Raw genomic sequence first — 26,281 nt, forward strand, 5'->3', positions numbered from 1 at the left:
AGCCTAACATTACAGTGAAGTCCAAATTCTGTTCTGACTGCCTTTAGTTCCTCCCTCCTTTTTCTTTCTGGCTGATCTCTTTTCTTCTTTCTCCTCTTCAATCGGAGAAAACATTATCAACCCAAGAAACACAGGAAGTCAGTGCTGGGCTTAGAACACAAAATGCCTTCATCTCTGGTGCTGTGTAATAAACTATGCAAGTGAAGGAAAACTACCTACTTTCCTTCCCTGTACTCCCGACCTCCTGACTCAGATTCTTCATGTTCTTTGTGTGTGTGTGTGTGTGCGTGTGTGTGCATGCAATCATTTCTGATCAAATTCTGATCCGAACCTTGGGCTCCATTTACCATATGGGGAATGATAGGAACAACTGTGCAAGAAGGTTAAATAAATCTCAGCGTGGAAAGAGGAGCCTAGCAAAGATGCCTCATGCTTAAAGTGTGGATCCAAGACCAGGAACAAAGACTTTTCTTGCCTGACAGCGCAGGATGAGCTTCGCCCTCCGACCAGCAGGGGGAGCGCGTGCTTGCAGAACTGGTGCTTGTCCGTGGCCTTGAGCGTGGGCGTTGGCGTGGACGAAGGCGTGGAGGAGGGCTTGAGCCAACAGCTGAGGGTCTGGGGTCCCTGTCTCCAAGGGCCGCGCGGGACGCGTTGGAGGACATGGGCGACAAGTATGCCACTCTCCAGCGGGCCCAGCTGCATCTGGATTTCATCCACGCCAACTCGTGAGTGCGCAGTGGAGCCTGAACAAGGGAGGGTCCCCATATAGTGAAGAAGAATTTGGTCCTTGTAGCGAAATACCCAATTTGGAAAAAAAAAAAAAAAATGAACTTGGGTATCTGCTTTATGGAGATATTATTTATTTAAACTTGTTTGCATAAAAAATAAAAAGGTGGTAACGGTACATATTCTGAGCTGGCCTAAAACTTTTTTTAATTTTTTAATTATTTTTTTATTTTGAGAGACAGCGAGTGCGTGCATGCACAGGGGAGGGGCAGAAAGAGAAAGAATACCAAGCAAGCTCCGTGCTGTCAGCACAGAGACCTGAGGCTGTATGTCACCAACTGTGAGATCATGACCTGAGTCGAAATCAGGAGTCCGGGGCTTAACCCACTGAGCCACCCAGGACCCCCTAGATTATAAATCTTTTTGTTGTTCTAAAATAACACCAAGTGGTAAGAAGGCCCAGCATTTAACCAAGTATTTAATTGTGGGTTAGCAGAACCACAGTCCTACCAACCTGGCCTATCTCTTGTGAATTCTCTGCCCAGCACACTGACATTTTAAAGATTAAAGTTGCTCTCCAGAGAGGAATTTGTATTTATTGATTCCAGCCTCTGTGGCCTGAGTCCTTCCAAAAATGTAACCTCTCCCAGGATGGAATCCTCACATTCTAGTTATTGCTTCTCTAGTTACTGCTTCTCTGTCGGGCCCAGATGCCTTTCTGGTACTCATCGGGTGTTATTTCACATACTCAGATTGCAGAGGCAGATGACAGAGGTTTTCTGTTCCATCCATCATTTCTAACCCAGCACAGCGTAGCAGTGACTGCTGTGTGATTCATAGTGGTAGGTCAGTTTTGGGGAATCTTATAGTAATTTTGGATTTACCAAAAGTACCATCTGTTGCAAGTGATGTACCAGGTTTGAAACCACAGAAATGCAAGTGTAAAGAATGCCAGGCAAGGATAGCCTAGCTGCTTGGGACAAACATGTAATTAAAAAAAAAAAAAAAAAAAAAGTAAAACAGGAAAATTTTTGGCAGGTGTTTAGTTTTGTGTGTGTGTGTGTGTGTGTGTGTGTGTGTTCAAATCTCCCTGGAGAAGAATTGCAAGTTGGAAAGGATGGAACACCTAGTTAAAAGTTAACTGAAGCAGAAGACGAATGACAAAATAGCAATTTTTAGTTTAAGAAAAATGCTGGAAGGACTGTGAATTTTATCTTGAGAAATTTCCTCAGCTTTAGTTTTGTGTACTTACCCCAGCTGTTCCCCAGCCCCCTCGTCCCACAGTGGTTTCCCCTGGCCTGTATCCCATTATCAGCTGGTGGTCAGATAACTTAATAACAAAAGTGACAGCAGCAGGAAGCAACAATAACAAAATTAGATACAAACTGGCATCTCCTCAGCTTCTCCAGGTAGATTTTCCTTTGAGAATTCTCTCAGTAAAAACAGGATTGATTTTTAAAAAATTCTCTTTTGCTTCTCTCCCGTGGCCCATTCAACTTGAAGTCCTCTTCTCGCTATCACTAATTATGTCTCAGATTCATTCCTTCCTCTGGACTGCCATTCCTTTAGTTCCAAACAGCCACCATCTCCCCTGTGAGTTACTCCACATAGCCTCTAAATTGGGTTCTCTGCTTCCCATTCTTGCTCCCTGATGGTCCATTTACCTGAGAGCTCCCAGAGTGAGATTTTTTTTTTTAAGTTTATTTATTTATTTTAGAGAGAGAGAATCCCAAGCAGGCTCCATGCTCAATGGGGAACCCAACATGGGGCTCAAACCCATGAACTGTGATATCATGACCTGAGCTGAAACCCAGAGTCAGATGCTTAACCAACTGAGCCACCCAGGCACCCCCACCCCCCAAAAGTGATATTTTTAAAAAGTAAACCAGCTATGTCATGTCACTCTTCTTAAAACATGACAGTGGTTTCCAGTTACATGTAGGCTAAGTACAAGCTCCTGACCATGGAGTAGGTAGCACGGCATGACCCCGCTGTCTTGTATCTCAGCATGGTCTCCCTTTTTTACCATAGCCAGAGCATACTGGCCTTGGCTCCTTTCTGCTTCAGTGTCTTTTTGCAACTGCTCCTCTTGCTGGAGTGTTTCTTTCCACTCTGTGTCTGCAAGGGACTGGGTTCTCCTCATCCTTCAGGGCTCAATTTAAATGTCTTCTACAAAGAGAGGCTCTCCTTGATCACCATGTCCTCTTCCCCATCACCCTTCCTTTATAACATCTAACCAAGATTTGCCATATCATCTTTGTGTGTTTGTTTACTTGTGTATTTTCTATATCCTCCCACTAGTTTGAGCCCCATGAGGGTGAAGACCATGTCTGTCCACATTGGCATATGGCAGGCAGTCTGTAAAAATCTCTTCAGTGAAATAGTCCAGAAACTTCTACGGAATTTCTTTGTCAGAATGACTGCAGTTACTTTCCTTACGTATTATTTATATGTTGCATTTTTGTGTATTGAACCCTGTGTTTTAAATTCACTAGAAAGGTTTGTGGTTCCAAATGCTGCTTTTGGAAAGCATATAACCTATACTTCTCATTTGCTCTGCTTTAGATTTTTATACACTGAATTTCTTTTGAGTGAAGGACATCTTTTTGCAGCAATAGTATTTAGTAGTTTTTTTTTTTAATTATAAACTTGAAAGCTGACTCAAGTCAAGAGACCCCATATCAGCATGTATTTAAAGTTTAAAATTTCCAAAAAAGGGATATGTGCATGTGTGGGTGTGTGTATTTTAAGTTTATTTATTTATTTAAAGAGGGAGAGAGAGAGGGAAGGGCAGCGAGAAGAGAAAGAGAATCCTAAGCAGGCCTCGCACTGTCAGCACAGAGCCTGACTTGGGGCTTGAACTCATGAACCTAAGATCATGACCTGAGCTGAAGTCAAGAGTAGGATGCTTAACTGACTGAGCCACCCAGGCACCCCTATAGATATATTTTAAAATAAATTTTCAGCTAATGTCTTATGGCCTGAGGTATTTGGAATCACTGAGACACTGTAGATGATTTTTCTTCCTGTACAAATGAGCAGATGTGTTTTGATAAATGGGTCTCTCTTGTTTCTGCTACCTGTTTACTAAACATAAAAAGAAAATTGCAGACTGGATCTTCCCTTAATGCTGTGATAAAGTTGCTGATTGAAATATCCACATCAGGAAATGAAAAGCAAGTGTGGGACCCTGAAGGCAGCCTGATTTCACCCACAGATGAACATTCAGCCTTCAAAGCATAAATAGAGACACCTGTCTAATGTGTTTTGTTACCCAGGACTTGGCAGGAGGGGATATAGCAGAGTGACCACAGGTAATTCAGAGGAGAAAAGGGCCTACTGAAAAAATATACATAGATTATATATATCTATCTATTTATGTGTCTATCTATCTATCTATCTATCTATCGACTAATGGGACAAACAGGGGTCCCCTGCCAGTCTCTGTACATGCTGATGGAGTCTTAAGGCCTTTCAGTGTGCCAGGATTTTGATCAGGATTTTTCAGAAATAATTTTATCTTAAATAATACAATTTTAACGACAAGTTCTCAAAAAAACAAACAAACCACACTTGAATATTGTTTATAAGTAATTTTAAAACATGTAAATTTGCCATAAGTACAGAAAGCTGCTTGAAGTCTTTGTTTTATTAGGAACAGATGGGCTACTTTGGCAATTGTGTTCTTAGGCTCAGCTTTGTAATGGACCACATCTACTTCAGAATCTTGACCATGCTAAGAAAGTTGTCTCTGAAATAACTCCTTAATAGATTATCTGTCCTGAACTGGAGGACATTTGTCTGCAAGTACCTCGAAGCTTTTAACACTGATTACAGAGTTGGTTTAACTTTTGGTTTTCCCTCTTTCTTCTTCAGCACCACGCACAGTTTCCTTTTTGGAGCGCTGGCTGAATTGCTGGACAATGCAAGGTAAGGCTCGTCCGTGAACTACCCCTATGTAGTAGGAGGTTATTGGCAAGGAAAAATTGACTTCAGACCCAAGGGAGTGAGAGAAATGTGATCAATAAGGCAATTCTCAGAGCAGCGTCTATAAACTTGCAGCCCTCTTAGCAAGTCTAGCCTGTCTTGTGTTTGTTTGCCTCATAGTGGGAGTTTGCACAGTAGTTCTAAGGAAAATGAGGAAAAGAAGGGATTGTTTGTAAAGTTTAAGAAACAGGAGGTGCCACATAAAAAATATGGATCCCATGCCTACCCACCCCCCCTTTTTTTTAAGTAGCAGCCTCGAGGTTGCTCAGGGGTCTAAGGGGCTTGGCATGTGCTCTCTTGGGACCAGCCTGTGCCTTCATCCTTGCCATTCTCAGTGGTCCCCATGGCCAACCTGAAGTCCTTCTGCAGCAGACACTTGACTTTGCCAGGGCTGCTCAGATGCTAGAAATTAATATCAAATGAAGCTGTTTACTGGACTTAGTCAAGATGTTTAGTTTTCTCATGAAGAGGGTCTTTATAAAGTCCCTGTGTTATTCTAAGAAATTATTCTGTATCATTTAAGAGTTTGGTGGTTTCCTGTGATTGTCAAAATGAAAACTAGAAGATATCAAAACAGTGTTGTGGACAGCAAGAAAAAATGTGAAGAGACGGTTTGGGGCCTCTTCCTTTTTTTTTTTCCCAGCAGTAAAAAATGGATCAAATATGTATTAATGTAGATACACATGTACACGTATGTTGAGACATATGTGTATGCTTTGACATGAATAATTCTTTTTTGTTTGTTTAACTTTTAAATTTTATTGAAATCTAAATTATTGAAATTTAGATACCATTTCTTCCTGATACAACAGCTGATCAGAGAGAAAGTACCTGGGCTAAAGTACAAAGCTTATTATGAAATATCTTAATATGCTGTAGAGGTAAATGATTTTTCTGTGCCTTACCCCATGGCATTTCGCTGTGAAGAAACTGTTTCTTGGGGCGCCTGGGTGGCTCAGTTGGTGAGCATCTGACTCTTGATTTTGGCTCACGTCACAATCCCAGGTTTGTGGGATCCGGCCCCGCATAGGGCAGAGCCCTACTTTCTGCTGTGAGCGTGGAGCCTACTTGAGACCCTCTCTCCCTCTGCCCTTCCTCACCCTTTCAAGTTAAAAAAAAATGAAAAAAAAAAGTGTTTCTTTGAAAACTTCCATTTCAGTGCAGTGGCATTTATGGAGGACCTATTGTGTATATGGTATTTTGTATAATGTACAGTTATGGAATGGAGATAATAATACTTTTGTGTCATGTGGCTGTGGTAAGGATTAGGTGAGAAGGCTTAAAAGTACTCCATTCAGTGCTTATTTGACACACAGAAAATGCTCAAGAAATGGCAGTGATAGTTCCAGAATTTCTATAAAGGAGGAGCTTAAAAGCAGCAGTTGGCTAGAGGAAGGAGCTAAGGGCCCAACTTTGAAGGCTTTGAACAAGTCAGCCTAGCAATTCAGATGTATTTGGCGTAGTTTTGGGTTGGGACTGATGGAAGTGTTGGGAGAGACTCAGATTTTCCGATTAGAATCCCAGTGGCTGTTATTATTCTGAGCTTCCCTTCCCTCAACACATCCACTGCTGCATCAGCTAAGGCCACTTTCCTCATTGTCTTTCTCCTTTCTCTCACACCCCTCACAGTAAAACCAGGATCTTTTGGCTCTTGCTCTTTTTCTTTTACAATTTCCACTTAAAAAATAATTTTAAAAAATACACAAATAATATCTGTGAGTTGTAGAAAACTGGAAGAACAAGAAAAGAAAAAAAGGGAGTCAGTAATCTTGTCACATGGTGGGGCAGGGGGCGTCAGCATCCTTCTTCAGACCATAAATATTTTCCCCTTTGCAGGCCATATGTTCTCTGTTGAAACTACTCAACTCCGCCATTGTGGTGTGAAGGCAGCTATAAGCAATATATAAATGAATGGGCATGATAGTGTTCCAATAAAACTTTATTTATAAAAACAGTTGGTGGGCCACATTTGGCTGTTGGACCATAATTTGCCAACCTCAGATCTAGAGAAAACCACCGTTGATTTTTTCCTTACAAATATGGATGTGTTTATCATATATGTTCTTTAAAAACATGTGATCATCAGCTCAGGTCTCGATCTCTGACTGAGTTCAAACCCCGCATTGGGGTTCATACTGAGCATGAAGCCTACTTAAAAAAACAAAAAACATATGATCATACAGTACATATTACTTAGTATTTTGCTTTTTTCTTTTCATTTTTTGGGCACTAAAATATATCATGAAAATCTTTCTGCAATTTATGGATTATTTTCCAACTAATTTTTTTAAAATAATATCCATTTTTGTTGAGCGTTTTGTGTAGTTACACCACTAAATTCCATCTCTTCTTTTAAAATTTCTGAGTTTCAGGTTTTGTAATATTCTCAAATTATGAGTGATCATAGGTCTTGGTATATAAAGGTAGAGCAAAACATTTTAGTAATTGTTTTGAAGCAATTTAAGTGGATTTCTCTATTGTTTGGTACCTGACAATAGGTTATACCTCACATGAGGTGTAATTTTTTTAAAACATAATTTCATATTGAGGCAATGATATTTTTATATTGTTTCCAGAGATGCAGGGGCTGCAAGACTTGATGTGTTTTCAGGTAAGCATATTTGTTTTCTCCTCTCCCCCTTTTTTAATTCTAATGGAAAAGCCTGTAGTGATTTTGCTTTTATTTCATGAAATCAAAGCACATTTTATAGATTTTTAATGTAACTTAAGTGCTTTCTGAGTGCAGTGACCCTATGGGGAGCCAGGTTGAGAGCAGTATGCTCTGTGAGTAGAACTGTTCACTTGTTAGGGGACCCATTTACAAAATTAGATCTTCTAGGGTTTTGTGAAAGCTTCAGAGTGATTTGGAGCCGTCAGTTTGTCTGCTGCAAGAAAACAGTTTTATTCTAAAAAGCACATTAACTTAATGGCTATTCGTAATTAAGTATACCTCATTCTCGACTTATCACAGTTTTAAAATGTGTAAGTGAATGCGAAGTATGAATGTTTGAGGGCTGTGAAATTCAAACCAGGTGTGTTTTCTTCACTGACTTCATTTTTAGTCACCAAATGTTGATTGTCCTTGCTAGTTCATTTCATTAGAATACGATGCAAATGAGATCCTGTTCTGTATTTGATACTACCTAGATAAATGTCTGTAGTGTTAAAACTGGTCTCCAACCCCGATTCTACCAGCTCTCCTAAAAATGTTGGCTCTTGGTCACAGACGAGAGGATATGATCTGTGATGTCAATCTGTATCCATACTTAAAAAAACAACTCAGGGTGCCTGGGTGGCTCAGTTGTTAAGCATCTGACTTTGGCTCAGGTCATGGTCTCATGGTTCGTGAGTTCAAGCCCCACATTGGGTGAGTATATACAAGCCCCGCTTCGGGTAAAGCCCTGCTTCTGGCGAGTCCCACTTCTCTAACTCTCTCACTGCCCCTGGTGGGATTCTCTCTGTCTCTCTCTGGCCCTTGCTTACTTGTGCCTTCTCTCTGAAACAAACAAAACAAAACAAAACAAACAAAAAACCAACTCAGTTCATTCAGTTTTCTGAGTGTTTAAGATCCTGTGCCTGATGGGTGCTTCTGGTTCATGAAGGAGAGAGACACGGACACCTCGAGAGATCTGAGAAAACAGAATAAATGATTTTCTTCTTCCCTTTTACCCTCTAGGTTCTGAAAAGTTTGAGAAAGAAAACAAGAGAGTCGGTATCTGTTATTGATAAATGCTAGGTTCGCATATGGAGCTTAGTATGAGAAATCCAGCAGATTTGCTGATCAAACCCCAGAATCAGACACTTGACCAACCTGTGGAGTCAGGCTTCCCCTCAAAACTGGTCTGCCTGGGGCAAGCGGGACAGAGCTCATGCACTCTGCCAGCAGCTCACTCACAAGAGGGAACAGGAGAGATCTGAACTGAGCCTCCCTAAGTGATTCTTCCTTAGATTACCAATCAAGAGAGTGAGCTTGCTGCCCCAGGGAAGAAGTGAGTGGAGGGACAAAGAAGAGTCCCTTTACTAATATTAATGGCACTCCGTTCCACATAGAAGGAAACACCACTAGTAGAGAAAAAGTGGTCTTCCCTTTCATATCCAATTATATTGTGTACCATAGAGTAAGTGTTTCTTGCCCAGGAGAGACTCAAAGTAGGGAGGGAATGCAGAGAAAATACCTCATATTTAAGAGCTAGGGCTAAAGTTTGAATGGTTTTTTGTCAAGTAGTATAAAAAGAAAAGAATATTCTTGTCTGAGGAATTACTGTGAGAAAAAGAATGGAGGTGGATCAGTTTAGAAATTCATTCATCTATTCAGCAATAGTTTATTGAGCGTCTGTTATGGATGAATGAAATGAACAGTTATTCCACGTGCTAAGGATAGAGCATTGAGCAAAATGTTTGATTAAATATGTGTTCTAAGGAACATGCCTTCTGATGGGGGAGGGATAGACACGAATGAACAAATAATATACCAGGCAATGAAAAGTGCTAAAAGGGGGGAAAAAAAGTGGGATAAGAGAACAGAGAGTGATAGACAGATTGTACTATTTTTCATGAGGCGAATAGGGATAGTTTCTCTGACCAGGTGCTATACCATCAAAGATCTGAATGAGGTGAGGGGCCAAGCTGTATAGATACTTGGAGGAAAAGCAGTCAGGGAACAACGAGTAGGCTAGGTTGACTGAAGCTAATTGTTAAAACCAAATAGATGAGTACCTTCAATACCATGCTAAGGTTATTTTCTGTAGACAATGACCATTGAAAAATTTTGAACAATAACATTTGGCAGATTAGTCCTGTGCTCTTTTCTCTTCAAAGAAAGCTACTCGAGCCATAGCATACAGGATGGTCTGTAGAAGTGTGAAAGGAGGGATAGCAGGGGTGTGGGGCTACACAAGGACCTACACAAGATTTCATGAGAATTTGAACAAGAGGAGAAGAGGACAAGATTTAAGCTGCATTTCATTCAGAGCACAGATATTACTGATGAAGGGTCAAAGGGTTGAGAAGAATTATCCAGAACCACAAAGTACAACAGATATAATTGGAATTCACATGTTATGTTCTTTTGGGTTTGTGGCAGGACACCAGTGGGGCACGACAGTTCTCATTTCTCCTACTGTCTCCAGCACTTGGCATTCTCTCTCTCTCTGTATCTCCCTCTCTCTCTCTCTCTCTCTCTCTCTCTCTCTCTCACACACACACACACACACACACACACACACACACACACAATCTTTGCCATTTGCATTGAAAATGGCACTTCTTTCTTTAGTTTGTATGTGTTTTGTGAAGAGCTGAACTTAGGATTTTTGGTTTTAAGTTATGTATTCATAAAAAAAGCATCTATTCATGTTTTAAAATTTTTTATTGCAGCAAGTTGCAATATGGTTATCAACTTACCAAACTTTATTTTTCTTACAAAAATAATAAACCAGGGTCAGGGCTTATGTAGCGATAGATAGAATTGATATGGGATAAAGAATTCATCTAAGCATTGGGCTAGGTCTCAGAGTATTTACTGAGGCTCTAAGTTACTTTCCAATCTTAAGTTTTCTTCAGGTAACTTGAGGGAGGGCTATAAAATTCAAACTAACATGTTTAGACATTGATATTTTATCTGTTCATGCGTATTGGTTCTAGTAAACTTGGCTTTGCATTCAATATGTGTGTGTAGGGGCGCCTGGGTGGCGCAGTCGGTTAAGCATCCGACTTCAGCCAGGTCACGATCTCGCGGTCCGTGAGTTCGAGCCCCGCGTCAGGCTCTGGGCTGATGGCTCGGAGCCTGGAGCCTGTTTCCGATTCTGTGTCTCCCTCTCTCTCTGCCCCTCCCCCGTTCATGCTCTGTCTCTCTCTGTCCCAAAAATAAAAATAAACGTTGAAAAAAAAAATATGTGTGTGTATGCATATATATGTATATATACATATATGTATACATATACATATGTGTGTGTGTATGTATATATATATATATATATATATATATATATTTGTATTTGTATTTATATATTTAGTGCTGACCAAGTGTCAGGCACTGGGTTAAGTGCTGAGTATACACAGTGCCTGCTTTTAAGGAACTGGCATCCTAATGTGGGGGTCTGTGGAAAATATGGTGTATATCTTCACTTTTATGGGTGGAGTGCCCTTAACTTTCACCATATCTCTGAGGCAACTGTGTTCCAAAAAAAGCTACTAATCTGAAAGAGAAATAGATACATAAGCAGGTATTTGTCTGTCCTTTGAATGGTAGGAAGCACACATTACAAACTAAATGTTCTTTATGGGCACCTGATGATGTGGGAGAATTAGGAAGGTGTCCTAGAAGGAACCTTATGTGAACGAAAGACCTAAAGGGGAAATAGGCCTTGGCCTGGTGAATCAGAGACTGAAAGGGACAAAGGGGCAGTACGTGCAGGGGCGTGAATATGGAGAGAACATAGAACACTGATGGAGTTGCAAAAATGTTTGAGATGCTCAAGATTAGTTAAAGAGAATATTTGTGTGGAAGTGGAAGGCTGCAGTATGGGTGAGGGGAGGGAGTGACAAGAGATGAACTCGGAGAGTGTATTAGTCAGGGTTCTTCAGAGAAACAGAACCGGTAGGAGATAGCTAAGTAGACAGACACTGTAAAGAGACAGATGGACAGATATGATCTGCCTCCCTTCCCCCCTCTAGATATGTATGTGTATTTATATATAATTTTCTATATATCTGTAATCTACGTCTATACATATAGATAGAGAGTTTGCTGGGGGGGAGGGTGAGAGGGTGGGGTTTTAAGGAATTGGCTCACATGATTGTGGGGGCTAGCACGTCTGAAATCTGTAGGGCAACTGGCAGGTTGGAAAGTCAGGTAGGGCTGATATTGCAGTCTCAAGTTCCAAATCTTCCAGGTAGGCCAGCAGCCTGGAGACTCAAGTGCAATTTCTATGTTGCAGTCTTGACACAGAAAATCGCTTCTTTGGGAAACCTCTGTCTTTGCCTGAAGGCCTTCAGCTGATTGGATTAGGCTCACCCACACTGTGGAAGTTATTTGCTTTACTTGAAGTCAACAGATTGTAAATGTTAAGTCTATCCACAAATGTTTTCATAGCAACATCTAGACTAATGTTTGACCAAACAGCCGGGTACCAGGGCTTAACCAAGTTGACACATAAAATTAATTGTGAAATGCATGCTGGTCCACACTCTGCTTTCAGCGGGAGCAAGGAATTAGGCAGCTGTTGCTGTAATCCAGAAGAGAGATGATGGTTTCCTGAGCTAAGGCAGTGTTGTAGGGATAGAGAAAGTGGTCAAACTTGAGAGCTTGAGAGATGTTGAGAGGAGGTGGAATTGAGAAGACATTTGGAGATCCTGAGGTTTTGACTCGGGCAGCTGAAGCCTAATGCAGAGTGATGCCATTTATTGAACAGAAACATCAGAAGGAGAAGTAAATCTGGCGGAGAACGTGTTGTGGTTTGTTTTGGAGATGCATATTTAACAGATAATAGAAATTAATCTGGAATCCTTAGTTTTAAGGATTGGAAATAAATGAGGCCAAGCTTCAGGGTGGAATGTAGGGGAATATTAAATTTTGAGGCTATGATGGTCTGCAGCATCTCATTGGGGTTTATAGAAAAAGTAAGCACTGCATATGTCTCTTGGGAATTTCAAGTCTTTCCCACCTATTCACCAGAGAATGCCCTTCTTTCTGCAAGCTCCTTACATGAGACCTTTATCCCAAGAGCTGCAAAATCAGTTGTTGCATCTATGCAGAGCCTCTTGAGGCTTGGATCAGGGGGTTCCCAGTGCTGATAAACACTAGAATAATCAGGAGAATTTTTATTCCTGTGCCTCATCCAAGACCAGTTAATCCGGAGTATCTCTACATGATTAAAATGTTCAGCCACGTTGAGAACAACTACATTGTGCAAAGAATTTAACAAGAGTGGGTTTCCCCTTGTTGAATTGTGGAGAATGTCATCCTCAGTCAGGAAGGGTTGAACAGAGCAAATACCTAAAGTGGAGGAGGAATATTCTGATACAGAAGTTGAGGTCAGCACTCCCAATAGACCAGGCTGAGAGAGGAACTGGGAAAATGAGATGGGAGGGAAGATCCAGAGGGTTTATTGGAAGTGAATTAGCAGGATTGGGGGAGAGATTAGAAGTGGGTATGTGAGCCTAAAATTATGAACCTGGAAAGCTTAGGTATGTGTTTTAGATAGTTATTTATAGATTACCTTGAACATTATTTAATTTTTAAAATGTAGATTGAGGGTGACCATTGAACACAAAGTTAACAGATGTGCTAAAACTGAATCATAGGTATAGAGTTAGCAAATCAGTGGGTGCCTGAGGTTGGGGTAGGCGTGATGGGCATGGAAGGGAGCAAGAAGGGAAGGACTACAGAGTGACCTGAGGAAACATTTGAGGTGATAGGTATATTCCCTACCTTGATTGTGATGATGGTTTCATGGGTATGTACATATGCCAAAATACATCAATTTTACACTTTAAACATATGCAGTTTTTTTGTGTGTAAGCTATTTCTCAACAGAGTTATTAGAGAGAGACAGAGAGAGATGTGGTAGAACTTATATATCCAAATGTTGAAATTATTTTCAGAGCCAGATTATAAATTGAGCATTAAAATTAGTCTCATTAGTTTTAGTTACCTTTATATTTCTTAAGGGAGATTATTTTGTTATCTTAATGATATCTCTTAATCATCAAAATTGATTCCAAATAATTTAGCTATTTTCAAAAATCAAATGCATTTTCAAGAGGCAAATATTTGCTGCCACTAAGAAGCACACACAAATGGTTCTTATGGGAATTAACTACTTAGAAGAGAGCCTGAGGAATTTAATAAAAATGGCCTAGATTGACTTTAGAATTAGTGCTTTGGTGGAAGGGCAAAAAGGTTGATCAATTTGATAGAAGGATCCTGGGGTCACATCACCATCTACTTTTATTCCCTCCCGCAGGGAGGAAATGTCTGAAGTTTAAAGGGCCAGATTCCAAAGCAGGGCACGCCATGCTGTATACATAATTTATTAATGTGTAGGTGTTTTATGTTAGTTTAAAGCCTTTTTGTTGCATGATTATTTTCCCCTGCAGTTTCTTGTGAAACTCTAGCCAAGACACCTTTCTGAGTGCCACTATTGTGCCATAACTCTGTCACCCAGTGGCTGCATTTGAGGAGGACAAACAATTATATAAGCAGCATGACTTTCTTATGAACAAATTAAGGCCAATATTTATTAGTAATAACTGCTTTCTCTTACAGTGGATAATGAAAAACTGCAGGGTGGATTCATGTTGTGCTTCCTGGATGATGGATGTGGTATGAGCCCTGGTAAGTTAATTATCTAGATACCTAACTGGCTGTTAGAGGAAACCATCTGAAAGCCCATAAAATAAATAAAAATAAATTGAGCTATCTATGCAAAAACAGGTATGGCGCTATTAGGAAAATAAATCTCAGACTTAACATATTGTTGAACTTTTTATTTCATTTATGTATTTATTTATCTAACAATTTTAATCTTTATTTTTGAGAGAGAGAGAGAGAGAGACAGAACACAAGCAGGGGTGGAACAGAAAGAGAGAGAGATACAGAATCTGAAGCAGGCTCCAGGCTCCGAGCTGTCAGCACAGAGCCCTATGCGGGGCTTGAACCCACGAACTGTGAGATCATGACTGAGCGGAAGTCAGACGCTTAACCGAATGAGCCACCCAGGCGCCCCTATTGTTGAACTTTTTAGATTTAATTATTCCAGCTGACAGAGTAAATTGTAATCAATGTAATCATCTAAACCAAGACAAAAAGTGAATGTGGATAAATATTGCAAGAAAAATAAAAAAGAGAAGATACCGATTACTTAGAAAAAAAAATTCTAGGAACAAATGGAAAAGAAAGGTAACTGGATGGGTTCTGAGATTGCTTTAGCCTGCCTTTCAGGTAGTTCTTGCAAGAGTCCTGAGGCAGTTTCCAATGCCTTTAGGCTGTTTTTAATTTTCTGCTTAACCTTGAGGTGGAGGTTACCTCCCCTTGTTTTTCGTGGTTTATTTTTTGCCTGCAGTTCAAGGATTTAATAGCTTCAGTCTATTCTTATCATAATGAATACATTTATAATTCATTGCATGATTTTTTTCTTTTGTATCTTTGAGGCATTCAAAATGCAACACATAGTAGGTACACAATACCCGTTTGCTGTGGAATTGATACCCTCTGATAAGGGCTTTAAGTCATTTGGGATAGCTTGTCTGGGATTTCTTGTTTAACACTTTTCCATGTCCCATAAGGCAGGGTTTTTGACCACTAGGTTAAAAAAAATAGGGAGTTCAAACACTACGGAACAGTTCTGGTCAGTTCTACACCAGAGAAGAGGATGTGTATCAGTGCTGCTAGTAGGAAACTGAGAATACAAAGTTATTTTCTTGGGGCATCTGGGTGGCTCAGTCGGTTAAGTGTCTGACTTTGGCTCAGGTCACTATCTTGCAGCCCAGGAGTTCGAGCCTCACATTGGGCTCTCAGAGCCTGGAACCTGCTTTGGATTCTGCGTCTCCCTCTCTCTCTGCTCCTTCCCTGCTCCCGCTCCATCTCTCCCTCTCAAACATAAATAAGCATTAAAAAAAAAAAAAAGTTGTTTTCTTGTTAGTCTCTGAAGTTCTCCCTTGGCACGAATAGTCAAAGATTATTAGCAAGTTCAGAAAATGCTCAAATATCTCACTCAGTTCTTGTTCTGACTTTGGATAACTTTGATTTTTCCAGGTGATTTTGATTAAAAGTATTGTTGTTTCCTTAGTGTTTAAATAAGAGAAAGATTTTGTGAGAAAATCATAATGAAAAAACAGTTTTGCTTTTCGCTTCTAGGCTGACTGTTACGTTCATTTACCTGAGTTCTTAAATAACAATATATGATCTAGTCTAAGAGTTACAGGATTTTTTTTTTACCTCAATACCCAGGGTTTGTTGTCTCACTGCTTCAAAGAATGAAAGGTAGATACAAAATGAGCAGGAGGCATAAGATCAGAAAGTAAGAATAGTAGGAAAGCTCTGTTTACAGAGAGGGGACATTTGAAAGTGAATACCCGCGACAATAGGCAACGGTCTTTATTTTATAAGGTTCTAGTCACCTCCCCTCTTCCCTTCCCCCTTGTTCCTTCTCAAGTCCTACCCTATTGGACTGATAACTCTAGGTGCTGGTTGTCCATTACTGATTGGCTCATTTCCATTGTATGAGGGCTGGTCTGTGGCCAAACCGTTCCTTGTGGGTCATAGTTTATGATCTACTTATTTTTAGTCAGATCTTTTGTCAAATTCCTGAGAAAACCAAGGGGGAGTAGGTGGTGTTTATGACATTCTTGAGAGGGACCTTACTCCTGAGAGGGTTTGCTGTGGTCAGACACTCCCAGCATTGTTCCAAAATGTGTGTTTTTCCCCACCCAGGGACCTCAGTCCCTCTTTGTGTATTTTATCCTACTTTCCCTATTATATAAGGCCCTTCATTAAAAAAAAAAGAAGCAGCTCCTTTTATATATGGCTGTGAGCAAAATGATCAAAACACAGGGAAGTGGCAAATACTGATTTTTAGAAGGAACTCAAACTTCAGTTGACGTATGCAGTAGTATTTTTAAAAGCCCACTAGTGTTGAGAGACCAATTCTTTGTTAACATTGATTGGAAATCAAGTAGTAAGTTAGAAGGAAGAATTTATCTGATGACTGAAAATAGACTCTGTGGCCCAAACTGATCTGGATCAACCGTGATCCATGGAAGTAACTGCAGTAGCTTCCACCCCTTCACTTCTGGTCCTGCCCCATTAAGTCCATTCCTCACATAGCAATCCTGAGGGTATTTGTTATCTTTTAATATAAATCACATCATATCATTCCCTTGCTTAAAACCCATAGTGCTTTTTCGTTACTTTGGGGTAAAATTTATACTCCCCAATAATGCTTCTAGTTTCTTGAATTATTTGACCTTTGTCTACCTCTTTGATCAATTCTCACGTCTCTGTCTCACTTGTTTATAGCATTCCAACTACACCTGCTAGCCCTTCACTTGAATCTCATCTCAGATGTCACCTTAGGAAAGAGGCCTTCCCTGATCATTCCTTCTGAGGGCCACATTCCTTTTAATTCTCTATCACATTAACCTGGTTTTATTTTCTTTACCTAATACTCTCATAAATGGTCTTATTTATTTGCTTCTTTTAATCTGTTTCTCCTGCCATGACATAAAGTTATTGTGGACAGGGGTCATGTCACTGTTCTATACCTGTGCCCAGAACTCTGGCCCCACCATACATGGGAGTCTGTGAAGTGTGCTTTGAAAACCACAGAATATGGTCTCTGGTAACTCTGTACTATTACCCTTACAGTAACATTTATCAGCTGTTTAACCTTGAGCAGGTTACATAAACTCCTTGAAGTTCAGAGGATTCTTCTCTAGAATTCCAGAATGCCCTGGAGAGATCTGGAGAATAACTATGAGAGTCTGAAACAAGTAGCCCTTTTTCCTCAGGTAGTATCAGACCAGAAGCCATTCTGCCCTTCTCAGTCTTACCTGGGGCCAGGTAAGAGTCAAATTCGTGGAAAATTAGTAGTGGTACAAATAATTATAACTCTTTTATTAGCACTTAACAGGTAGTGTGCATTGTATTCAGGGTTTCACATGTAGATAATCTCATTTAATATATTTATCTTCATCAACAGCTCTAACATAGGTATTAACAGTTCCCTTTTAGAGACGAGGAAATTAAGACTCAGAGTTTAAGCTCTGTGTGCCCAAAGTCATATGGCTAGGTCTGTCTGACCGTCAACATATTGCACTTGAGATCCTGGGCAGGGATCATGGAGCCTGACAAGGATCCTTGTCTCTGGACTGACCCAAGAGATGTGGATTTGTTCTCATGTCTTGAGATATGTGTGACATCCTGACAACTGGACCTCTGGCCAGTGTCAATGATTCATAATTCCTAACCACTTAAATGTCTTTCTCAATTACAGAGGAGGCTTCAGATATCATTTACTTTGGAACATCTAAGAAACGGTCATCAACCTTGAAGTTTATTGGACAATATGGTAATGGTCTTAAAAGGTGAGAAATTGTTTTCCTTTTTTAAAAAAAAATATTTATTTATTTTTGAGAGAGAGAGAGAGAAACAGCAAGGCAGGGAGGGGTAGAGAGAGGGAGACAGAGGATCCAAAGCAGGCTCTGTGCAGAGATCCCAATGCGGGGCTAGAACTCATGAACCATGAGATCATGACCTGAGCCAAAGTTGGACACTTAACTGACTGAACCACCCAGGTGCCCCAGAAATTGTTTTCCTTTAGGGCATGTATTATTGATATTGGGAACAAGCTTTAAAAAATATATATGTATGTATGTGTGTGTATATATATATATTTATATTTTATATTTATATAAATGTTATATATAAATAAAAATTAAAAAATACATATATAAACTTGAGAATGCTACCTTGTTTTGGGATTTCCATACCTATAACTGACTTGGATCTTTACAAGATTTTTATTTTTATTTTTAAAGTTTATTTATATATTTTGAGAGAAGGGGGTAGCAGAGAGAGGGAGAGACAGAATCTCAGGCAGGCTTCATGCTGTCAGCGCAGAGCCTGATGCAGGGCTCGAACTTACAAACCATGAGATCATGACCTGAACCGAGATCAAGGCTTGGACCCTTAATGACTGAGCCACCCAGGCACCCCTATAACATTTTTAAATTTAATTCTCAGATAGGTGATGAATCGTCTTTTAGGTATTATTGAAGGACCAGCTCTGTACTTCAGAGTTTCACTTAATTTCTGTGTTCTTTTGTTCTCAGAGCATGTGTTAGTGTAGGTGAATATGTGTCCACAGCTTATTTTATTAACCGGTCTCAATGCAAGATGAGGACAAGAGAATATGAGGACAAGAAAATATGCCACCTGTGTGGCACCTGCCAGGGACAGATGAGTCTTCTTTTCTTGAGTCCTGAACAGTATCTTATTTCTAGCAGTCATGTTTCAAGCAAGGGTGTAGGGCTAGATTAGTTCAAATGCATCTGCTCTACTTTGAGAAAAAAGCATTTGTTCCCATTTGGTGATGGGTTAACAAAACAGTGGAGTTACTTCTATGAAAGAACAATTCATTACACTGCATAGTTTCATGCCCACCTATTTCTTCTTTTTCGTATATGAGATGTAAACCAGTATATTCTTGATTTTTTTATATAGTGGATCCATGAGGATTGGAAAAGACTTTATTCTTTTTACAAAGAAGGAAGAAACGATGACCTGTGTGTTTTTTTCTCAGACATTTTGTGAAAGAGAAGGTCTTAGTGAGGTAAGAATTTAGATTTTCTTTTGGTTCCCACGGTAACGGTGTTGTTTTCATTTGCCATCTCAGGAGGTGAAGGCTACAATGGTTCTTTTCTGATTATGATTTAGAAGTTTAGGGACGTATTTGGGAAATGGATAGAGGGTGGCTCAACAATCTGGGGTCATCGGAAACCTGTCCTATGGACTTTTCTTGAGTGGGTTTTTAACTCCTAGGCAGTTTTCAGAACTTAATTTTCATTATCCATGTACCTGAATCTCCCAGAGTAAGAGGCTCCTTTTGGCACAGTGAGATTTTGGGAGCCTGCAAAACATTTCCACCACTTGTGCCATAAATGATCATTTTAAAATGAGTATTGGATTAAAAGACTTGGAATACAAAATCTAAAGAAATTGGGTGAAAAATAGACTTGAAACTGTAACTCTAGTGACTATAATTTCAACTCCATTTGATGACCTAGATATGCCTTATTAATTTGCAATGTCTGGGTTTTACTGTTCAGAATGTCAGTTGTAATTCCATACAGCAAATACAGGTTAAGGAACTGCCTGGCACAGATACCTTCCCTGTGGAAGGTAGGACACCAGCAGAAGATCATCTGATCATCAAAGTGATCACAAAATAAGATAGCCTTGTCACAAAATGTAGGCAGACACATGTGAATTGGATACATGACACAATGAGAATGTTTAAAAAGAAAGCTGGGGGCGCCTGGGTGGCTCAGTCGGTTAGGCGGCCGACTTCAGCTCAGGTCATGATCTCGCGGTCCGTGAGTTCAAGCCCCGCATCAGGCTCTGTGCTGACAGCTCAGAGCCCGGAGCCTGTTTCAGATTCTGTGTCTCCCTCTCTCTGACCCTCCCCCGTTCATGCTCTGTCTCTCTCTGTCTCAAAAATAAAAAAATAAAAAAAAGTTAAAAAAAAAAAAAAGAAAGCTGTTCAGTGAGTATGCATTTCTGCCATTAACAAAATTGTCAGAAACAATGGTATAGATAGAGAGCCTTGATTGGTCAGTGAGGGTTTTGTGGAGAGACTTCCACTTGCAGCTGGAAGGGCTGATCCGTGGAGAGAAATGGGAGCAACTCTCAGACCTGGAGATGAGTACTGGGGTTTTGAAGGGCAGTGTGGAGATATGAGGAGCACGGCATGCCCACTGGCAGTGGTGGAGTGGGGCTGGATAAGGAACAGTCTATAGGCAATAGGGAGTAGTTGAGTGAGAGACTGGTAATGAGGAAAAGCAATGCTTTAAGCATTTATGTTGTACTTGATGTATGTAAAGGCATGGAAAATTGACCAAAGCTGAGGTTACAGCTTTCCTAAGATGGCCCATTTCCTTTTTTTAAAAACTAAAACCAGCAACCCTTTCCCATTTCCAGTACTACAGAGGCTGTCTCTTTCAAGAGTATGAGCAGAGTTTTTCAATATTTTCCTTAATATCTCTATATAAGAGATACTTGTATTACTTGTATTACTCGTATTGTATTTGTATTACTTGTATTACTTGTACTTGTATTACTTGTATTACTACTTGTATTACTTGTATTACTACTTGTATTACTTGTATTACTACTTCTTGGTTTGATGTAGGTATTATCTATTAACTGCTCATTACAAAAGGATTTATATATATTTTTTCCTCTGTTTATATCACACATACATACCATCCCAATTCTCCACCCTCAACGTAGCTCCATTGTAATTTTACTTATGCTAATGTTTGATATTTACGTTTTAAGACCAGAACCACTTTTCACAACTATAACCATGTCATGAACTATTTTTTCCTTTACCTGCATGATTTTTCATTTTTCCTGGAATTAATAATTGTCTGCTTAATGTTCTATGTTGTTAACACTGTCACTGAATATTTTCTTGGTTTTCTGTCTTTATCACTATCTTAACCCCAGTCTCCTGTACTCTTCTTACTCCCACCTACTGAAGACTCTGTTCTGGAGTCTTCTGATGCACTCCCCCTCACTCCTGCTCTCCACAGCTGGTGCTCTGCTCGCTCCCATCATCTGTCCTTGAGACCATATCCTCCATGAGTTTTCTTTTCTTTTTTTTTTCTATTTATTTATTTTTGAGAGAGAGAGAGAGAGAAAGAGAGAGAGCGGGGTAGGGGCAGAGAGAGAGGAAGACACAGGATCTGAAGCAGACTCCAGGCTCTGAGCTGTCAGCACAGAGCCCGACATGGAACTTGAACCCACAAACTGTGAAATCATGACCTGAGCCGAAGTCTGACACTTAACCAACGAGCCACCCAGGTGCCCTCCATGAGTTTTCTTAACAAGGGTACATGAAAGGTCAAGTATTTTGAGACCTTACATGCATGAAAATATTTTTATTCTATCTGAACATTCAGTGGTAATTTGGCTTGGTGTTATTTGTAGGTTGGAGTGAATTTTCCCTCAGGAATTTGAAAGCCTTGCTCCAATATCTTATTTCCAGCGTTATTATTGAGAAGTCCGAAGCCATTTAAATTTCTGAATCTTGTTTCTGACTCTTATCTCCCCTTGTACATTTTGAAGTCAGTAGAATCTTGTTTGTCTCCAATGTTCTGATTTAAGTATTTTGCTCTTTGGGCCAGTCTATTTGCATCCATTGTGCTGGTTGCTTGTTGGGCATTTTCAATCTAGAAACACGTGTTGTTCAATTTGGGGATGTTTTTCTGTAAAGTTAATGATTTTTCTTCCATTCGTATTCCCTTTCCTCTCCTTCTGCAACTTCTGTTGCATCTGAACTGGTTCTTTAATTTTCTTATCTTTTCTCTCCTGTTTTCTGTTGTTTATATTTTTGTTTTGTTTCCTGGGAGATTTCCTAACATTTATCTTCTAACCTTGTCATAGAAATTTTTTTCTGTAATCATATTCTTCATTTCCAACAAGTGTTTTAAATTCTCTTAATATTCCTTTTTAAAGATCTATAGTTTTGCTTCATGGATACAGTATTTTTCCTTTTAGCATTGTGAAGATATTAACAATGATTTATTTATTTTTTCCTCTGAAATGTTCATCTTCCTCATACAGTTTTTGTTTCCATTGAGTTGCTTTATTTGTGCTTATTTGGTCTGTATTTATCATATTGGAGTAGTACTCCATATTGGAGTACTACTTTAAAGAGTAGTCCAATAAAATGTGGATTGAAAGCTCTGTGAGAGTGGTGTTCTAGCTGAGCTGTATGATTGCGAAACCCTCAATGTAATTTTCTAGATGTTTTTCCTTCTGGGCTAGTCCGATTTCTCCAGGAAAACTCCTACAGTCTTCTGCCTGAAGGCCTACCTGACATCTTTGGGGGACCCAAATGAGAGAGGAGGCCTGGGTTCTCAGCACTCAGTATGTGTACTTCGACCCCTCTGATCTCAGTAAGGTCCCCCGATCATTGTGCCTGACATATCCTCTAATCCAGAAATAGCTTGTTCTACTCTTTCTAGAGAATAAGCATCCAGTCTCTGTGGAATTGGGAGAGCTAGTGGCAGATGGGGTTCGGGATGCTACTTCTGGCTCTTCCCTCTGTATCTCACCTCCACAGTTAACTCATGCCATCAGTCTCTGAGCCTTTTACGGTGTTCTGAATTGTAAACAGGCTGTTTTTCTCTTCTGGCATGGGCCTCCGATCGGCTTTCCTGGATATCTGTCATGTACTTTTCAACTTCTGAAGTGTCAGTACCGTTGTTCCCTCTGCCATCCTACCCATATTTCATTAGTGGGCCGAAGCAGACTCCATCTGTCCCCACATTCTACAATGGAGCATTTTAGAACACAACTCTGAGTGTACATAATTGTTATGTGTCTCTTCTTTATAAAACTAGAATACAAGGGGGAAATAAACTTTCAATTTCATGTTTTCCAATTTGGCTAGATGAGGAATGGACTGAATTAGGAACAGACGGAAGGATGATGGTTTGTATTTGTATATTTCATAGTAAACTGATGTGTGTGTGTTTTTTACAGGTTGTGGTTCCAATACCTTCATGGTTAACAAGAACCAGAGAATCTGTTACAGATGATCCTCAAAAATTCTCAACAGAGTTGTCTATAATTTTTAAGTACTCTCCATTTAGAAATGAAGCTGAATTGATGCAGCAGTTTGATATGATCTACGGGAAATGTGGTAAGATCACCAAAATTCTGAAATCTTGATAGAAGTATTTGCTTTTACTGCCTTTGGAAAGATACTTTACATGTACTTTTGTATTTTTTCTATTTATAATATCATGCAGGATCTCTCATGGGCACAGTCATTCATTTTATCCATATGAATTTTGTCTTAAGTGAATCCAGACATGAATAGCTCTAAATGCCTGACGCTGGGAGAAAGATTTGTACTTGCCTGAGCTTGGGGAACTCTGGATGTGAAGAGGATGACATAGTGTGTGACCACAGGGAATACATAGTCCCTGCACCAGATAGCAGAGTTAGGAGATGCTTACCGCAGCGTCTAAGGTTAGAGGAGAGTTTTGTAAGAGAGTTAGCAACTTAGAAACCAATGAGTCTAGGTTTCTGTGGCAGAGAGTTAGTAAAAGCTTCATGTTCCAGATGAACAGAGCTTTCTGTATTTCTGTATTTATGTGTCTACTAACATTTTCCAGTGCCACTCATTCTCCAAACTTCTACCTTTACTATCTAGAAACAAGAAGAATCTACTCTAGAGAAAGCTGTGTGCATTTTCCTTTCTGCAACTCCTTGATTTATGTAATGTATATAGTGAAATTCTGAGAAATTTGTTTCTGAGTTGGCTTGTATTGCCCTCAAAATTTCTTCTCGAATTTGTGGCATTTTGTTTAAAAATGGTATTTTTTGTCACTCTCTCCCTTTTCTCTTAGAGGAAAACTAGTGGCAACTTAATAAAGATTAATGTTATTAATGTATACATGATATACTTTAAGGGGAGCTAATGTGATTTGTTGGTTGACTTTAAAAAAATTATTTCAAGTTCATTAGCATACCTTGTAGTATTAGTTTCAGGAATAGAACCCAGTGTTGGTCGACTTTTAATTGTGAAATACTCATGTAAATACTAATGAAAGGTATACTATTTCTTGAATATTTTTCTAAACACCTTATAAATATTAATGCATTTAATTCTCAAAACAACTCTATGCTTTAGGTGCCTCATGAACTCCATTGTGTAGATTGGGAAAATTAGATTCAAAGAGGTTAGGAAATTTATCTGAGGTCATTGCATTGGTAAATAAATGATTGATCCAGAATTTAGACACAGGCAATTTTCGTCACCGTGCTGTTTGTTCTCTCTTGTGTCTTAGTACTACCAGGAAAAGTGTAATTGGCTGTTTTTTTAATTTCTCTGACAGTCTTGTTTGTCTTTATATCACAATCAAGTTTGTAAAGAATTGGGATTTTTTTTTGTTAACTATGCTTTAGAGCAGGGGTCAGAAAACTGTGGCCTGCAGGTCAAATCCAGCCCCATATGTGTTTTTATAAATAAAGTTTTATTGGAACACAGCTAAATTCATTCATTTATGTATTCTCTATGGCAGTGTTCATGCCGCAGTGGTGGACTTGAATTGTGAGTAGTTGTCACAGAGACCGTACAGCCTGCAGAGCCTGAAATGTTATTTATCTGGCCCTTTGCAGAAAAAGTTTGCCAATGCCTATTATAGGGTCTAAAAGTAATTCTTCATATTTGTACAAATTTTAAAAACTCATCTTTGTTTTTATGTGCATTGGTTTCAGTTCCACCAACAAGAGCTTTACCTACAATACAAATTTAGCTCAGACTCCTCCAACTATTTTCATAATGCAAATTATGAAAAAAGTGCCAAAGTTTAAGAATCCAAGTTGAGAGACTTACAATGAATTAACTAGGAATAAACACTTTCCTGTAGAAACTCAACACTCTGGAAGAAAGTGGAATGTGCTGTAAGACGTACATCTTGGAACTTATCCAAGCATATTATTTACTGAAGTATTGAAGGAAATTTGGTCTAAAGTAGGCTTAATTCCATAGATGAGATAATAGCACTATGACTAATATTTGGTGTTGTTACAATACTGACAAGGCAAACATCCTTTTTTCTACTAGGTACTTTGCTGGTTATTTATAACTTGAAGCTTTTGCTTAGCGGAGAGCCAGAGTTGGATGTTAAGACTGACAAGGAAGATATGCTGATGGCTGGGGCTCTTGAGGAGTGAGTAGTATGTGTGTTTGACAGAATGTCTCTCAATAATGGCAGTATCCTCGTCCTATGTCTGAGGCCACTGGGCCTTAGCACTGAGATAATTCATTTTACCCCAGTTACAGATGAAGAGAGTTAGGCTGGACCATTGATTCCCAAACCTGGCTGACCCTCTGAGTGACCCAGACAGCTTCTTAAGTATAGGATCTTGTCTCATCCCAGACATTGCTGAGTCAGAATCTCCAGATATCAGGCGTAGGAGTCAATATTTTTCACATGTTGCCCAGGTGATTTCGAGGTGGCAGCACATTTTGGAACCACTGGAATAACACCTTTAAGCTTCTCTAATTCTGAAACTCTTATTTTATGAATATTAAAACTGAAGAAAACAGAGTTCATTATTCATTACATATCATTAAAAATGGGCATCAGTATGGTGTGGAGCAAAAAGAAATATGACCAACCGATAATTAAGAATGGCCTTATGAACTTCACGCTTGCAGCTTGTAAGTAAATAAATTGACACATTCATTTTTCTTGGCTATTAGGAATCTATATGAAATAGAATAAGGAAGGATTTGGGAGCATGAATGAAAATTGTGGAGAAATAATGCAACAGTGACCAAACCTAAGTTTCTCCAAAGTAACTTTGTATTTGAAACTTATCAGCTTGAACGTGCAGTTTCTTAGTGTCAGAATGATTCATTTTAAATACTGATGTTTGGTGCAAATATAATGAGAGCAGCAAATATGAAGTATATATGAAATCTTAAATTTTCTAGTAGCCACGTTAGGAAAGGTAAAAAGAAAGAGGTCAAGTTAATTTTAATAATGTTTTATTTAATCTGGTATATGTAAATTATAATTTTAATATGAAAAATATTAATGAGACATTTTATACTTTTTTTCCTGCTAAATCCTTGAAATCTAGTGTGTGTTTTGTACACATAGCATGTATCAATTTGGAGCAGTTTTCTAGCATGGCCAATAGCTACCATATTGGGCAGTGCAATTTTAGACTAAGATATTGAGACCCAAGGAAATACATAAACTTAACAAAGAACCTATTTTTGTTTTGTCTTTGAGGTGAAATTTGAAAACTCCTTTC

General features: G+C 39.3%; 1 protein-coding gene across 1 annotated transcript in view; it reads left to right on the forward strand.

Annotated features, from left to right (window-relative positions):
• The first annotated feature begins 660 nt into the window (after positions 1-660).
• Positions 661-26,281, forward strand: part of MORC1 (MORC family CW-type zinc finger 1) — a 170,515-nt gene continuing 144,894 nt past the window's right edge. The window contains exons 1-8 of the mRNA XM_030328461.1: positions 661-725; positions 4,603-4,656; positions 7,290-7,324; positions 13,982-14,050; positions 17,709-17,799; positions 18,938-19,046; positions 22,988-23,147; positions 25,080-25,185. Coding sequence (XP_030184321.1) covers positions 661-725; positions 4,603-4,656; positions 7,290-7,324; positions 13,982-14,050; positions 17,709-17,799; positions 18,938-19,046; positions 22,988-23,147; positions 25,080-25,185 — 689 coding nt within the window. The remainder of the gene's footprint in view (positions 726-4,602; positions 4,657-7,289; positions 7,325-13,981; positions 14,051-17,708; positions 17,800-18,937; positions 19,047-22,987; positions 23,148-25,079; positions 25,186-26,281) is intronic.

This window comes from Lynx canadensis, chromosome C2, assembly GCF_007474595.2.
Source record: "Lynx canadensis isolate LIC74 chromosome C2, mLynCan4.pri.v2, whole genome shotgun sequence".
In the NCBI taxonomy this organism is placed as follows: Eukaryota; Metazoa; Chordata; class Mammalia; order Carnivora; family Felidae; genus Lynx; species Lynx canadensis.